Source organism: Pangasianodon hypophthalmus, chromosome 6 (genome assembly GCF_027358585.1).
Source record: "Pangasianodon hypophthalmus isolate fPanHyp1 chromosome 6, fPanHyp1.pri, whole genome shotgun sequence".
NCBI classification, from domain to species: Eukaryota; Metazoa; Chordata; class Actinopteri; order Siluriformes; family Pangasiidae; genus Pangasianodon; species Pangasianodon hypophthalmus.
The window spans coordinates 18,139,580-18,156,958 of NC_069715.1; the positions used below are offsets into that span (position 1 = coordinate 18,139,580).

The following is a 17,379-nucleotide window of genomic DNA, read 5'->3' on the forward strand; positions in this document are numbered from 1 at the left end:
TCGACACCCTCCACGTCAATCTCCTCGGAGGAAGACAGGAGGAGCGTCAAGCCACGGAGCGGGCTTCCGATACCAGAGAGCGGGCAGTGGATCTGGTGGGTGAGGAAGAAGATAGGGGCTCGCCCGTCTCCATTCCCTCCACCAAATCCATTTGCAATCCCCATGAGTGTGGCCGCTGCTCTGCCTCGGCAGAAGTTGGGCCAGCAACGCTGGTGAAGGCTCCCTTCTCAAAGAGAGCCTTCCGGGAGCGAAGCACACACAACGGCAAACGCATGCAATGCCGGCAGTCGGCTCCCTCGAGAGCCGACTTTGCGTGCTCCGCTCCCAAACATATTTTGCCTCTAAAACATACAGTTTGGTCTGCAGCATTCATTTTATAGAATGAAAAGAATATGAATAAGAAAACATGAACAAAAACAATAGGGTTCCACCACTTTGTACTTGGACCAACTTCTTGTTTGGCAGATAATAAATTCCTTACAGCTTCCAATAATTACAACTTCTTGTTTGGCAAATAATAAATTCCTTACATGACTAACTATCTGCCCTTTCTAGGGAATGAAGAGAAAGAACAATCATGATAACAGTTTGAGCAGGTTCAAAAGGTCATGGGCAGTTTTAATAATTGTGAATTATAAGATTATACACTGCCCGGCTAAAAAAAAAAGTCGCACGCATTAATATATCATTGAACCACCCTCATTGATTTTAGGCTGTCCTAAAGTGGGGCCATCCTCAGCTGCAGTGAGTGGTTTTCAGGTGATGAGAACTCCAACCAGAAGTAGGGCATCAGAATGGATTAGGCAGGTTCAAAGTAACCTTTATAAAGAACATAGCTGCCACACATTGAGGCAGAGCCAAATTTTCTTAAACAGCTGTAACTCGTGATTGCTTGCATGGATTCACATGAAAATTGGAGTTGGAGGTCACTGGGAAAATTTGGCATGTGGTCATACACAGGAGCAGACCAGATAACTGTTTCTCAGGAACTGCAAGTCCGATTGAGCTGAAATTGGGTAGGGTGCAGCTAATCTGTAAGTAGATTTTTAATGATATCCTAATTGCTTAAAAAGCATGGCCATCTTCAGCCAATCAGTTTCAGCTGGTATTTCCCACAACTAGCATTGAGCTATTGTCACAAAACTTGATGGGTATGTTCATGTATGCTCTCTCTATTGTTCTATGTATTGGCAAGAACTGGCTACTGAGGATTATATTTTCTAGGACTTTTTGGACCTCACAGATTGTGGCTTGCAGCTATATTTCTTCTTCCTGATTCTCTATCTATATCTCGAGGACCATACGTCCTACTCTCAAAATTCTTTTTTCTTTTTTTGAAACTCAATAATTATCAAAAACATCTTGAGATTTGTAAACAATATGGCGCCACACGTCAATCAATTCCAATTAATTTACTAATTTATCTAATTTGCTCAAACAGCTGTAAATCATGATAGCTTCCAGTGATTTGCACGGAACTTGAAAGGCATATACAAGCCAAAATTCTGAGGTCATATGCTAAGTTTTGGGTGTGGTCATACATAGGGGCAGAGCTAAGGTCAGATGACTGTTTCTCTCCGATTGAGCTGGAATTTTGTATGCAGCATCTCTGTGCTAATCCATAATTGGGTATTTGATGATGAGACTGGAATCTATAATTAGCTATTTGATCAGCCAATCAGCAGACATTTGGCAGGGTTAACACTGAACTATCATAGGTTCGGATAGTGACCCACTACAACCAGGTGCAGTTTTTGCAAATCGGCCACTGGGGGATGGTATTCATATTTTTGAATACAAAACCAAGGATTTGTCACATTTGGCATTGCTGATCTTCAAAAAGGTTACATACACTTGATTAGTATTTGGTGGCATTGCCTTTTAATTGCTTGTACTTGAATCAGATGCTGAGGGTAGACTTCCACATGCTTCTTACAATATTTCTGCCCATTCCTCCTGACAGAACTGGTGTATCTGAGTCAGGTTTTGTGGGCCTCCTTGCTCAGACATGCTTTTTCTATGGGATTCAGGTCAGGGCTTTGTGATGGACTCTCCAATACTTTTACTATTTTACTACTAAAGTTTATAGTTTGTACTCAGAGGCTTACCGCTTTTTTACTACATACTTGCAATAGGCTAAAATTTCATTGAATTTCATTGACTAAAATTTCATTGGTTGGGTTTTTGTCATCAAACTCTCTACATGATACATTTGCTATTTCATGCTGATCAGGTGAACAATGAGTTGGAAAAAGTAAGTTTTTCAGAAAATTCAATATGATGGAATATATGTCAGCCAAAACTAAACCATATGGTAAATGCATAAAGAAGGACTCATGAATTAACAATAAATTACCAAGTCATGCATGGCACAGCTCATTTGCATGTAGTGATTCCCACAAAACTCCATAAAAGTTTAAGTGCACAGACAGATGTGAGCACGAAGTGATCAATCAAGGGTTGTTCATTAATGGAAATAATATAAAATGACTATGTGCCAGCGGGGACATGGTCAAGCATCAGCTGTGGACGGAGAGGAGGCGGGTTGAACCAGCAAGTAATGCATGATGATTCTCACCTGTGTCTTATTACCGCCAGTCTACTTATTTGTGTCTCTTTGTGCTTTCAGTGACTCCCGTAACTGGCGAGAGAGAGAGTGAGTGTGATACCACTTGACAAAGCTTGCAAGACATGCGCGCGCACACACACACACACACACACACACACACACACACACATACACATGCCAAAGTGCATGCACTTGAACCTGACGGAATGAAAGCTGTGAGTCCGGGACAGACCTGTCTTCTGTTGTTGCTTCTGTTGTTGAGTTTTTTGAAAGTGCACTGAAATGTGGGGAATGAATAAATGTGAGCCCACAGCTCGGCTAAAGTTCCTCCGGCCTACCGAGTCTTCCTCCACACTCTCACACACTGGCGTTTTACAGTGGTGCCAAAACCCAGGATCACGGAAGACTTCTATGCCATGGAAGCTTCCCCACTCGGCAACATCGTCAAATCTCTTGCCCTCCTCCACCAAACCGAACACCAAGAGCTCATCATCCTGCTCAATGAGCAGGAGCTGTGCTTTGAAGCCCTCGTGCAGGAGCAGGCCGAGAGCCGGGGGGCTCTCCAGAAGCTGCTGCAGCCCAGCATATCTCCAGCTGTGTCCCCTGCCACCATGCCACCTGTGATGCTAACCAAGGTGGCCTCCACGGATGGTCCGGAGGCCTTCCTGGAGCTCTTCAAGAGTGCTGCACCTGCATGGAAATGGCCGGAGGAGGAATGGGCTCTGGGACTCCTCCCCTTGTTATCAGGGGTCAAAGCTTGCCACCCAGGAGCTGCTGCCATGGACACAGCTGGAGTATTCCAGTATCAAGAGGGCGGTCCTGCAGTGAGTCAGCCAGACACCTGAGGAGCACTGCTGACACTTCTGGTCACTACAGCACTCCGAGGTCGGCCACCCCTTCATCTGTGGATAGCAGCTGAGGGACTTCTGTCGCCGGTGGTTGATGGGAGAGGAGCAGTATGCAGAACAGATGATCAAGCAGGTGGTACAGGAGCAATTCGTTGCTCGACTCCCAACAGGAACGGCTGAGTAGGTCCAGTGCCACCGGCCCACATCCCTGGATGAAGCCATGCAGCTGGTGGAGGATCATTTGGTGGTGGTTCCTCATCTGGGCATCCCTGGTCTTTCTCGCTCTCTCTCTTCTCCCCTCTTATCTCCCGGTACCAGCACCCCAGACTTGATTCTCATCTCACTTTTTCTCCCCTGCCTCTCTAATGTCTCCCCATGCTCTGGGCTCGTGTTTATCCAGTTTGATCAACCTCCTCTCTGTCCACAGCTGACACTCATCCAAACCCCTGCTGCCTTCTTCTTAATCCTTGTCCAAGTGAACTAGCAAGAGGATGTGTTTTTGATAGATACTCCAAAGCTTCTGTAACTCATTTTGGATAAGGGCATCTGCTAAATGCTGTAAACCTAATAAAAATAAATAATTTAAACTTGACAGTATAATCTGTATATAAAAGTGCAGTAATTCATGCAAATTATATGATTGAAGTCGATCAAATCAAGGTTTATATTAGTTAATCTTCTTATGAGTAAATTTACACATGCTCAGGAGCAGGAGTAGGCTACAAATTTACCAGGTTTTCATGAATACAAAATTTGTGTAAATTTTTCATTATTACTAATGATTTTAGCAAGCAGGACTCACTAGTCACTTGTAAACACACTCATTCCTTTAAGTTTTTGTCTCTGTTTTTCAGTTATTTACTTTCTTTACATTAGTTAGCTAGCATTATGTACTCAGTGCTTAGTAATGCCTAAAATTTATTGTTTGACTATTGATAATGTAAGTATGAATCACAACACAAATTTTGATGGTTAATTTTTTTGTCACTCTGTATTTATGAAGTTAACAAGGGAGACTTAGAACCTTTAACACCGAACACAGCAGGCTCCAAGGAGGAGCACAGGGTGCACTTTCAATTCTAGATTTTAAGTTTGTAGTATAATTATTATAGTACATGAGACTGAAACTGAATGATAAGAAAAATTTAATAAGCAGTTTTTTATCAAATTATCTCAATGTTATACATTGTAATAATAAATAATTATCATTTGTTTTATATTACTTCACTCAATTGTTGTGTGATTTTTTTTAAAGTTAAAAAAAACTTGCAAAAATTATGGGGCCCAATGGACCCCACACACTCTATACGAAAATGCACAGAGGTTTAAAACTTCATTAACATGTAATGATCCAATTACTTACATAACACTGACAAATTCAACCATTTAGCAATTGCAGTTTTACACCTTTTGCACATTTTTACATCCACGACCGTGGTGTAGTTTGATTTTATTCTAACATGATAGCGTTGATTAGCCTCTGAAACCATGCTGTTTGCCATTTTCTGGTTCATTTATTTGCCACTCTTTGATTTTTGTTTGTCTTCAGGTCTAGTGCCACACGATTTCGCTGGATCCAAAACTTCTATGGTGAGCAAGATGAGTGGGCCTTAGACAATATCTACATTGGGCAACAGTGTCCCCTAATGTGCTATGGACATGGCTGGTGTGACCATGGTCACTGTAGGTCAGTCTTTGTATGATGTCTTAAGATTATATATATATATAGACAGTTAAACAATAAATGCAAATTGAAGTGCTGTTGTAAAGGCCTTAAAAAGTACTTTCTCCCTCTCTCACGTTTTCCTCAGGTGTGATGATGGCTTTTCTGGTACAGATTGCCAGCCTACCTCACCGCTGTCCTCCAGTGTCCTGTCAGACTTTGAGTCCCTGGAAGCACTAAGGACCACATGGCAGGAGGTTATTGGTGGAGAGGTGATGACCCCTGACCAGGGTTGTGGTGTTGTATCATCTGGATCTTCTTTATATTTTAGCAAGGTGTGTAATGAATGTTCACAAGTAATATTCAGATAAAATAGTTAGTTGTTATGTAAAGTGTCAACTGTAAAAGCTATGTTAAAATAATTTAAAAGTTGGCTTTAAAACCATTTTTGATTTTTGAAAAGGCTGGACCAAGACAGCTAGTCAGCTTGAACCTGGACACAGAATGGGCAGAGTTTGTGCAATTCTACTTGCGTGTGGGTGGTGACTGGGTGGAGTGTAACCAACCTGACAGCAGGGAGGAAGGAGTGCTTCTACAGTATAGTAACAATGGTGGCATTAGCTGGGGTCTAATCGCAGAACTGTACTTCACTGACTTTACCAAGCCTCGGTGAGAAGAGAGTGCTTTAAAATTCACAGTATTAGTTACAGTAATGTTCTTTTGCACTAGATCATTTTTCCCTGTCTTTCTTACATTCTGCGGCAACAGGTTTGTCCATTATGAGCTACCGCTGGCTGCTAAGACGCCATGTACGCAGTTCCGCTGGTGGCAACCCCTTCATTCGGGTGAGGGTTATGACCAATGGGCTATTGATGATGTCATCATTCTCTCTGAGAGGGAGAAACATGTCATTCCAATGGCTAATCCTACTCTTCCACAGGTAAACTAGACACATGATAGAAGAACAAGGTAAAGGAAAAAAATTATACATTTTATATGTGTATATTGGTTTGAACTGAGTGGAAGGCTGTGGTAACTCTGTAATGGTAACTATGGTAAATAGCCAATCTTTAACAATAATAACCACACATACAACCTTGAGGCAGTTGGGCTACAAAGCACATGTCATCTCAAACTGAATCCAGGAGAGCACCTTTGGGATGTGGTAGAATGGGAGAATCATGGTAACATGGACCAGAATCTCAGAGAAATGGTTCCTCTTGGGTGTATAATTCTCTACAGATTTGTCAGTAATATTATTTTCCCACAAGTAGATTCGGTTGTAAATGTAGAGATGGACTGGATTTTTCAAAGGATTTTCTAAGAATGAAAGAGAACATTCTTAGATATTAAAATGCTATAATAATAATAATAATAATAATAATAATAATAATAATAATAATTGATATAGAAAATTGGGTGAAATGACTTTGGGAAGAAACCATGGGCTTAAGACCACCCCAGAGTCATTCTTTTTCATCAGATGATCTACCAAAAAGGCAGTTTTCATGATTACTCACGTAGAACCCACTCCAGTCTTTCGGGGGATTGTGGTGTGTGAAGTCGTCTCAACTCATTTCAGAAAGGATATCAACAGTTTATAGTCCACAGAGAGATTGCTGTGATGTTGTGCAATGGCTCCCAGATACTCCATTGATTTAGATGGGGTTGTCTAGATATCTAGCAGTCTCTGAGAAAAAAAATTATTGAACAGTGTACTGGATCCAGGCAATGAGATGTAAACCATTTACAGAACAATTTCAACCTATGGCATACAACGCTAATGTATTAGGGGCTCTAGCATTTAGGAGTTTTTATTGTATTGCCAGGTGATTCATTCAGAGGGCCCAAACACAATTAGGTTGTCCAAGGTTGACTGTGGGTGCCAAATTTCTCCATCCATTTGGAACAAGAGAGATTTACCATCTGAGATCCATACTCATCAAATTAAGATGGGTCATGTCTTTGGCCAAGTTATTAATTATTAGTTATTAATTGGCCTACAATTACAGAGTGTATCAGTCATTTGACTCAGAATCAGGGTCTAAATCTCCCAGGTTAGAACACCATGTTGGCATCAGCATTGCTGAACAGTCATCTTGGGGTCTGTCCAAAACAGAAACTGCATCCATAGAACGGTAAACTCTGAGGCACATATTTTGTGCCCCTCTTCAGCTTCCAGCGAATTCAGACATTGGCTGCATGAAGGCATTGCCTGCACAAAGGAAAACTCTGCAGCCCAGAGTTGCAGATTCTTCTTCTTTGCTGACAAGAGTGGAACCCAATGCACCCAATGAGATTATTAAACCTATTTCTTTTTTCTTTACTAAATTTAAGCTTGAAATAGTCTTGTTCTATTGGCTGATAATTTTGTTAACTTCAAGTATTTATTTCTAGAATGAAGCAAAATTAGGAAAAAACATTTTAAAACTTAACTCTTACAAGAAGAAAGAAGTGACAGCTAGCTACCTAGAACAACACATTTCAGAAATGAATGCAACTAATCAAACAGAACTTTATAGTTACAGTTTATTTACAATATTTACACATTACACCACTACCTCAACTCCAAGTGATTCCAACTGGTGATGGTTTGAGATGTCATTCATGTTCTTTAAAGTTTCAGCGATTGGCAGCAGGTTACGAGATCTGCCCCTTTGAGAGTTCTATCAATCATCATAAGGAGAAGCTGTGCATCCAGATGCACAGAGCACACTATCCAATAAACATTGAGAAGTTTTTTTCTGTGCAAAACTCACCCACCCACACTACCATTCACTCCCTGTGAAGCTGTGCTTGCGGTCTGGACTCAAAATTTTAAAAGCCTGTTGTCCAATAAGCATTATTCTTTAATTTCATTGATTTCCACCATGATTAATGAATAATATAGACACTGGTAAACAATTCATTGTTGCATTTTAAGGAAATTTTAGTGGTTAGTACACCACTGGTTTCTTTCTTTTTCAGGATATTCTAAATTGCTGTATTGGCTATGCCCAATGCTTGTGCAATGGCTCTGATTTTTCCCTCTTTTCTCAACTTCAAAATGGCTTGCTTTTCTTTCATGGACAGAAATCTGTTCTTCATCTTGGTTTATCCTTTTTAACAACAAATGCAATTTGGACTGTATGTAATATTTTGTAATTAAAAACGTATTATCTGGCAAGCCACATTTAATATCTCCAGAAATATTATTCCCGTCCACAAGAAATTTGGCAAACAAGAAAACTCTCTATCTGCTGAAATGCTTAGAAGTCACCACAGAAGGCAACTTATTCTTATGGGGTCCTCAAAAAAGTGCAAAATTTCCAAATGTCTGTGATATTACAGGCTTACAGAACCCACTTTAATAGACACAGATGCTAAAAGTCACAGTGCTTAAACTACAATTTGAGGTCTGAGCAAGCAATTGAATTGATATTGACAAAATTACAAGTTTTAAAAAGATGTGCCATTTTGATGTACCTACAGGTTGATGTTGACTCACTAGTAGAATCATGAAAAATTGTGTGCTTGAAAAAGTATGGTCATGTTATATTCTAAGTTGCATTGTCCTTCCATGTTGTCTGCATGTTTAAATTTATCCAGATATGAGCATATTCAACTATACATACAGTATACTGTATAAGGTAAACAGATTGACTGGATCCCAGACTTTAGAATATTATTTCAGGTATGTTACTTAAATATTCTTTTCTGGGTATTAAACAAAAGAGCAAGTTATAAAAATAACTTAATTTAATGGAACTGTAACAGAAAGCAAAAGAAACCCCAAGTAGCTCAAGTTCTGACATGAAGTACTGCATGCTAAGAGGCTGTACACAGAAATATTCTAGAGCGAAGAAGTTGAGTTATATGACAACTTCATGTCACTTTGCTGTTTTCAACCATTCATCTGAGGGAAAGGAAAGCAGAGAAAGATTATTTCAGCTGAATCAGGGATTGTGCGATGCTTCAGACTATTCTGTCCACTTCTGCACCCTCACTGCCTCCAACAACTGGAATAAACCTGATCTGTGCACCATCTACAGGAAGTAAAATATTTCTGAAGATCATTTTCTTTGTGTCCTAGCCCTCCTAGTCTCTTGAGCAGCTGCAAACCTCATTTCCAAAACTGTAACAGACCAACTAACGATCCTTGCTACCCCTCTCGTAACACTTTTCCAAGCCCATGCCCTGGATGGCAGACCCATTGGGGAGAAACTCATTTATCATATTACTCCTCCTTTAAACCTCAGTGTAGGTGCTCTGCACAGGGTAGAGAGTTCCCTATTCATCATCACATCAGCTTCTTACAAAATAATTCTTGGGCTCCCCTGGTTACACTCAAATAACCCTACCATTGATTGGAAACTTACAGAATGTAAATTGATCACCATCATCCTCCTCACCAAGCCTAGGACTATGCCATAGAACCCCTAGAAGGCACCACTCCTCTCTGGAATTGTATTTATCCTCTGTCTGGTGAAGAAATGCAAGCTATGGATGAATATGTTCAAGAGACTCTCAAACAGGGACTCTCAAACCTCCACCTCACCTGCTTCAGCAAGTTTTTTGTTAAGAAAAAGCAGGTAGGCCTGTGTCATTGTATTGATTATCGAGGTTTAAATCAAATCACCAAGAAATACAAATATCCACTACCTCTTCTCCCAACTGCTCTGGAACAACTCAGAAACTCCAAAATATTCATAAAATTGAAGTTGAGAAGTGCCTACAACCTTATCCAAATCAGAGAGAGTGACAAATAGACTCACTTTTACACCACTAGGGGGCACTCTAAATAGCAGGTAATACCATATGATCTGGTTAATGCTCTCTCAGTCTTCCAGGCATTCGTCAAATATTCTCTCATGCCTGACAAACAGGTAATAGTGTACATTGACTACATTTTGATACACTGTGCCACTTTGTCTGAACACATACAGTGTTTTTGTAAATTTGTTTGTAAAAAAAAATTAGATGATGGCTTTTCTAGCCTATGTGATCGGCAATGGCAGGGTACCAATTGATGAAGAAAAGATAAAAGTCATGAGTGGCCCACACTGTTAAACAGTTCCAGAGATTCATTCATTAGGCTCCATTCAAAATTTTGCAACATAACATGACTATATTTTAAACATATTTCACACAATTATTAATGATTCTACCAGCGAGTCAAAAACAACATCTGGGGACTTCAAAATAGTGCAAATTCTTAAATGTATAATATTGTCAATATATTTAGATAGAAAACAAGTTTGTCCTTATGTCTACCAAATTTGATGCTGCTGGGAATAATATTTCTGGAGATATCCTAAACATAGCTTCCCAGATAAGATGTTTTTGAGTCTAATTTTTGAAACGTTTTAAAGTGTTGTATTTTACAAGGGGGAGAGAAAATGTGTTGATGTTAGGCTTTTATGGCAGCAAAGGAAGACCAGCTTTGGAATGATTTGTTTAACAAGCACATATAGACACATATGATGGTCAGGTATCAACATACTTTTGGCCATAGTGTACCTGCTCAGAATGTTCCACATCCCCTGTTGTCGGACCAACTAATGGGTCTGTGGATGCATACTGTTAGAGTCATTGAGTGGTTTTCCCTTCACCTTACCAGGCACCATTCTCAATTTGGCCCACCAAATTAGCTGGATTTCCACTAATAAGCAACTCAGGTTGATTTTCCGTCCACATATCTTTCACGATACAGAGTGTTTAACTGTACCATGCTTTTGAGTCTGGTTTCTCTCAAGGTTTCTTCCTCATATCATCTCAGGGAGTTTTTCCTTGCCACTGTCACCTTTGGCTTGCTCATTAGGGATAAATTCTTACATTTTGAATTTATATCCTGAATGTATTTATTTCTGTAAAGCTGCTTTGTGACAATGTCCTTTGTTAAAAGCTCTATACAAATAAAATTGAATTTAATTGAATTGAATATATGGTATGCTACTAGATTTATATCCTGATTATGAGTAAAATCTGACTCAAACTCTGTAGACTAAATAGCTTTCTAGTCCAGTCCAAATGACCAGTCCATCAGTGGCATACACATAAGAATCCAAGAAAGCCATCTGTGTCACTTTTTAGGCCAATTAATTACTTGGTAGCAGACATGGCTCATGGTCCAGGCCAAACACAACAGATTTGAAAATATATTAATTTTTCCCTACAAATAAACCAACATTCATAAACCAGGTGGGAAAAATACACCTTATAATTCAGTGATATGTAGATCCACCTTTATCTGTAATAACTTGAAGTAACTGTTTCTGTAGAGTTTATCAGTCTCTTGCATCATTTGGGAGAAATTTTGGCCCACTCTTCTTTATTACATTGCTTCAATTCATGCTTGAGGGCATTCATTCATGCATAGCTTTCTTAAGACCCCACCATAGCATCTCATTGGTAGATGAGTAGGTAGTAGGTAGAAAAAACTTGCATGCAAAGTCATACACCAAATACAAACTTTTGACTTGCGTCCAGTCTCAGCACATCACCCAGGCATGGATCAATTTCCTATAACATGCCCCATAGTGTTTTATTGCATATGTATCGTGTGAAGCTAGATGTGACAGCAGAAAGATAGTTATCATTTCAAACACACTCCATGACTTTTTGGAAAGGTCAGTCAAGAAATGCAAGTTTACCTTTCCTCTAACCTGTTAAGTCAGTGATATCACTTATGTTAGTTACTACAGTGACATGTACATGTTTCTAACATATAAGACATTCAAATATTTATAGTAGTCCTAAATTATAAATCTGAAATTTAAAAACTGTACGGTGGTCAAAGTTTTGGGTCACAGAAAATTCATGTCCATTTGGGGTTGTTTGCCCAAAAAGTTAGGGAACCCCTGTTCTAGGGCCACAGGTAGCTAGGATTTAACGTTTCTATGTAGTCACTCAGTCTTTCAGTTACATCATGTTCAGAAGAAAAAAAATACTTTTGATATGATTATTGACTCGTCTCTCATTTGCATCTCATGTAGATAACATTTATAGGACAACTTTTTTTTGTCTCAGAAACATTGCTAAGCTATTGTAATGCCTTGTAAATGCCTTGAAAATTTCTCATTGATTATAAGACATGTAAAGCATTGAATGGTATCACCCTAGATTAGGAGAGTGAAATTTGGTCTATTATGACCTGCCATATGTGATTTGATCAAAATGTGTAGGTTGATTTTTAGTACCTGAAATAATGAATACAACAGTGGGCAGAGCATCTCCCCATCTATGGAATCACTTTACAGTTAGTGTTCAGGACTCAGACATAGTCTTAAACTTCACGTTCTGGCTGAAAAAAACTTCTTTTTTTTTTTTTGCAGACATTGTATTAAATAGCTTTTTTCTTAAAGTTGCATTTCTGGGGCTTACTAGGTATAAATAGTTATGTTAAACTGGATTGTTCTGTTGCTGTTCCCCCCTTGTCTCATGCAATCACTCGGTTTGTTGACAGTGGAGTGATGGGACACTTTATTTCCGTGGAGTGATGGGACACTTTATTTCCATGAATCTCTGATCACTTTTCAGATCACCCATTTAAACCACTGTAGGATTAAATGTAGGACTGTAGGATTGTAACAGCTGCGTCATGACTATGTGTATTGTTAATGCTGTTGTATTGGAGTATTGTTAAATGCTGTAGAAATGCAAGTACTTTAGCAGTAATAATCAATTCAGTTCAAGACTTTCACAAAAGAGTGCATATCACAGAAAATATTCAGATCCTCATGATTTTGCTATTCCTCATTCTGGATTTCTGTCCTCAGAACTTTTATGAGAAGCCAGCATTTGATTACCCACTGAACCAAATGAGTGTCTGGCTGATGCTGGGTAATGAGGGAATGGACAAGGAACAAAATGGTAGTTTTTGTGCCCCCACACCTTCAGCCATGGTATTTGGAAGATCAGATGGGGATAGAGTAGCTGTGACCCGAGACATTGCCCTCCGGCCTGGCTACACATTGCAGTTCAAGGTAATTTCAATGCACTTAAGGCAATAACTATAGAAAGATTCAAATGATTCTTCGGCTAATTAAAAGCTCTTAGATTTCTAAAGGGTTTTTTTTGTTCATAGAAGAATTTTTTAAAAGGGAACACTGTTGTAGGGTTCTACACAGAACCATTAATGCCCACCATCCCCTAAAGCCCCACCCCCCAACCCCTACCCCGAGAAACAACTGAATACCCCCTAAGGATTCTAGCTTTGATATTTTTTCTAAGAGTATGTTCCATGTTTGCTTTGTTTTTATATTTATCCCTCAAATTAGAGAAAGCTTGATTTTTACATCATAAAACACCAAACCAAGAATTAACTAAATAATAGGCATAAGTTACCGGCACCATTTTAAAAATGGTTGTAAAGCAGGATGTAAATCTTCTGTAATAGTCTATGAATGCTTGCAAGCAGCACTTTTACAGGCATACCTAATACTTATGTTATCTCTATTTATAGTTGAACATTGGCTGCAAATTAGAGTTCAGTGCCTCGGCGCCCGTAATGCTCCAGTATTCCCATGATGCTGGGCGCACATGGGCTCTGGTCCGAGAGGGCTGTTTCCCAGGCTCCTCTGGAATAGCAGGCTGTAAAGGAAGTGGGCATGAGTTTACAGAGCCCACTGTCTACAATACAGGAGACTATGAGCGCTGGACCAGAGTTACAGTTGTAATTCCACGCAATGTGGCTGCAAGGTACATAAAAACAACAAAAAATAAATTTCTGCTCATCCTACAAATAAATTTTGGTAAGCTACTTTTTATCATGTATGCAGTTGAATCCATATTAGAATGCATGGATACCTACTTAATGCCTTATATACATGGGTAAGACTGATTTCATTTGTTGAAATTTGAGAAAAGCCTCAATAATTATTTCTGTTAGGTTGTTAAAGAAAAAATGCTTTTGTCCCAGTTGCCCACTCAATATCTGTTTTGTCATGATTTCTACTGTAAAAAAGAATTTGAGTCTAGCCCTATTGATGAACAGACCATGACATGTGCGCACACACACACACACACACAAACAAACACTTTGTGAATAATATGTTTGACTTTCATTTTCATTTTCTTTAGTAAGACACGTTTTCGCTGGATCCAAGAAAGCAGTGTCCATCAGGATGCTCCTGCATTTGCCTTGGACAGTGTCTACATCTCTGATCCTTGTCCCAATTATTGTGGGGGTCATGGGGACTGCATATCTGGAGTCTGCTTCTGTGACATGGGAATGGAAGGTACCAATTTTAAGTGTTGTAAAGTTGTTTTGTCTCCATATCACTTAGAAAGTAGCAATTGTATCTTTTGTTATTCAGTGGAACAGGACAGTTGTGTGCCCTCTGTGCCCAGCCCCACTGAGCTGTTTGAGGATTTTGAAGGAAAGTTAAGTCCTCTCTGGCAAGTTATTAAGGGGGCTCAGATAGGGGATGGTTGTGGTACCATCAGTGAGGGAAAGACCCTCTACTTTGGCAGTTCTGGGCGGCGAGAGGCTCGCACTGTGCCACTGGACACCACCAGCACTCGGTTAGTGTTACAACAACTTCTCACATGTAGCTTAATACTTAATGTTAATTCGTTGTTAAGTTATTGAGTTGTTAAGTTGTTAATGCCATAAGCAGCAATTGCTGAATTATTGTACTTGTTTCCTTTATAAACATCTTTTGGGGATCCTTTGCTGTAGACTTGTTCAATTCTACACTCGGATTGGTGGGAAGAACATGGGCCCAACCTGCACCAGGCCTCACTCTGGCAATGAAGGTATTATTTTTAGCATCTTCTGTATCAGCTTTACCGACACAGACTGGGCTTCTCCACTCCTCCAGATACATTCATTAAAGAAATAAAGATTGACAGTTAGGACCTGTCACTCAATATTTCCTTGTTATGTATTTCAGGGGTGATTGTCCAGTACTCCACTAATAACGGGGTGCAGTGGGAATCCTTGCGTGAGTTAGAATTTGGCTCGTTTCTAGAACCACAAGTGGTGACCATCGAACTGCCTTCTCAAGCAAAGATGCCTTACACTGTGTTCCGCTGGTGGCAACCCGAACAAGGTAAAAAATTCTGTCACTGCTGATATATTGGAAATATATCAATTGTAAATATACAATATTATTACAATAATATACACACTTCTGCCATAGGCAAATATTCCATATCATGATAAAAATTGTAATAAGCAAAATTATTTCGCTTATGTTGAACTACTGCAGTATTGTGCAATACTAACAGGCAAATAGACTTAAAACAGCACACTGCAGAATAGCAATACAGAATGAAATGGGATCACACTAGCACATCTGTTACTGGGGAGTGTATATATATTGACTTGCTTATTTCATTGTTGTCTCCTATTGCAGGAAAACACTCGGCCCAGTGGGCAATTGATGATGTTCTGATTGGTATGAATGATAGCTCCAGAACTGGCTTTCATGAAAAGTTTGATGGCACATCACCCTTAAGGCACAACTGGTTCAGAATAGTTGGTGGATTGGTGACAGTTGATTGTCTGTCCTTGGACACAGCCCTGATCTTCCACTCTGATTTAGAAAACAGTAAGTCAGCGTTGACCACCAAATCTGATGGCCTTTTGAATTCATGTAAGCCAGGGAAGGATAAAATGTTTCCTTTTAAAACTGATTCATGAAATCTTGGCACTGGAAAATTCCTTATACACATATTTTAACATAATATAAAAATAAGTATTAGAAAATGAATAAATATTATGTTACAGAATCCACACTTTGATAACAAATATTCTTTCCTCCCATGTGGATGTAGATGGGATATTTCACATATGAGTATATGGCTGCAGTACAAACCAAACCTTATCCTAGTAACAATGTCTGATTATCTGGAACAAAATGATAGATTCCAGACAAGGTTTTTGAATGCTAACCATAAAATGGCAAATTTAGTAAACAGACCAAAACTCACAGAATTAATCTGATTATTGTGATTATTTCAGCAGCAATGTAAGAGCAACCTAGATGTAAGAGTTATATGTGACATGACCTCAGAATCAGTCTAGAATATCCCTTTCAAGCTTTTAGTAAATACATGCAGCTCTTCATAAGTAACAGCTTTTTGAGTAAATTTGGCTCTGCCACATTAGAATTATTATTTACAGTCTCCTGAGTAGTTTAACATTAACTTTCTGAAGATAGACCAAAAATCCTAAGACTACTTCACCAAAACATGTATTGTATATTATACATTATTATATATACATACATACTGTATGTATATACATAATACATATTATATGTATCATACATTTGTGTGGGCATGGTTATTTGGTCCAAAAGGCATTTATTTATTGTTTCAGCAAAAGAATCAGGAAGATATACTTGTTTGCAAAACATATGTTTTTCCTCTTTGTTAAATGTTTCTACAGCCTCACTAAATGCCTAACAGAAACGCTGAACTTACTGGGATCAGTCTCTGCCTTGTATCTGCTTCAGAATCTTTATTTTACACCCACTGCATTGCAAAGCCATCCTCAATTATTTTAAATAGAGTTGTAAGAGCACATCATGACTCAAACACACATGCACAGAATGCTGATTGCAATTTTGAAAGTAATTCAATGGAAAAGGTTTCATGGCTAATACACTTTTATTTAAGGGATTATTAATAAAATTTTAGCCTACCATAAAAACCTTAAAATACCTAAAAATTTCATTTTGACTGGATTCAATTGGTTTACTCTATTTCAACTGGATACATTTACATGCAGAGTAATCTGGTAAATAGAAGAATAATAACCAGGTAAACCTTTACAGCCAATAACTTTATGTGGCGGTGGGGGCATGGTCAAACGTCAGCTGTGGGCTGAGAGGAGGAGGGTCGAACCAGCAGGTAACGTATGAACTGTAACACGTGAACAGGCGCAAGAATGTCAATCCTGGCTTTATAACATGGTACTCAGCTATGGGAACTTGCACCGGGACATAAAGTACTTGTTTTACTAAGATAAGATAAGATAAACTTTATTAATCCCTGAAGGGAAATTCAGGTAATTTTTTTATTTTTTAAATTATTTTACTACCCTTGTCAAGCTCTAAATTACTCGCAAAGTGCCAAGGAACCTTTGAGGTGAGAAGTAGACTCTGAGGTCAGGCAAACGGCTAGAGGCTATGCACTTCAAATATACCACCTCAATCTCCTGAAACAATGGAGTTCCTGTGGCTCTGGCAACCGTGATTCTGGGACTGGAGGTAAGTCTAAAAAGTGTGGCCCATTTCATCCGGTCCCCTGTGGAGACCACCTCGCACCATACCAGAAATTTTCCAGGAATTTTCCAATGTATTTTTGCC

General features: G+C 39.1%; 1 protein-coding gene across 10 annotated transcripts in view; it reads left to right on the forward strand.

Annotated features, from left to right (window-relative positions):
- reln (reelin) overlaps positions 1-17,379 on the forward strand; it is a 438,322-nt gene that overhangs the window by 248,063 nt on the left and 172,880 nt on the right. For all 10 annotated transcript variants that reach the window (XR_008301877.1, XM_026932718.3, XM_034305511.2 and 7 more), the window contains 11 exons: positions 4,967-5,104; positions 5,229-5,415; positions 5,544-5,749; positions 5,849-6,020; positions 12,838-13,044; positions 13,524-13,759; positions 14,141-14,298; positions 14,377-14,584; positions 14,742-14,818; positions 14,956-15,114; positions 15,421-15,615. Coding sequence is in view for 9 of the 10 variants with exons in the window: in XM_026932718.3 (XP_026788519.2) it covers positions 4,967-5,104; positions 5,229-5,415; positions 5,544-5,749; positions 5,849-6,020; positions 12,838-13,044; positions 13,524-13,759; positions 14,141-14,298; positions 14,377-14,584; positions 14,742-14,818; positions 14,956-15,114; positions 15,421-15,615 (1,943 nt within the window). In the remaining variant the exon portion in view is untranslated. The remainder of the gene's footprint in view (positions 1-4,966; positions 5,105-5,228; positions 5,416-5,543; positions 5,750-5,848; positions 6,021-12,837; positions 13,045-13,523; positions 13,760-14,140; positions 14,299-14,376; positions 14,585-14,741; positions 14,819-14,955; positions 15,115-15,420; positions 15,616-17,379) is intronic.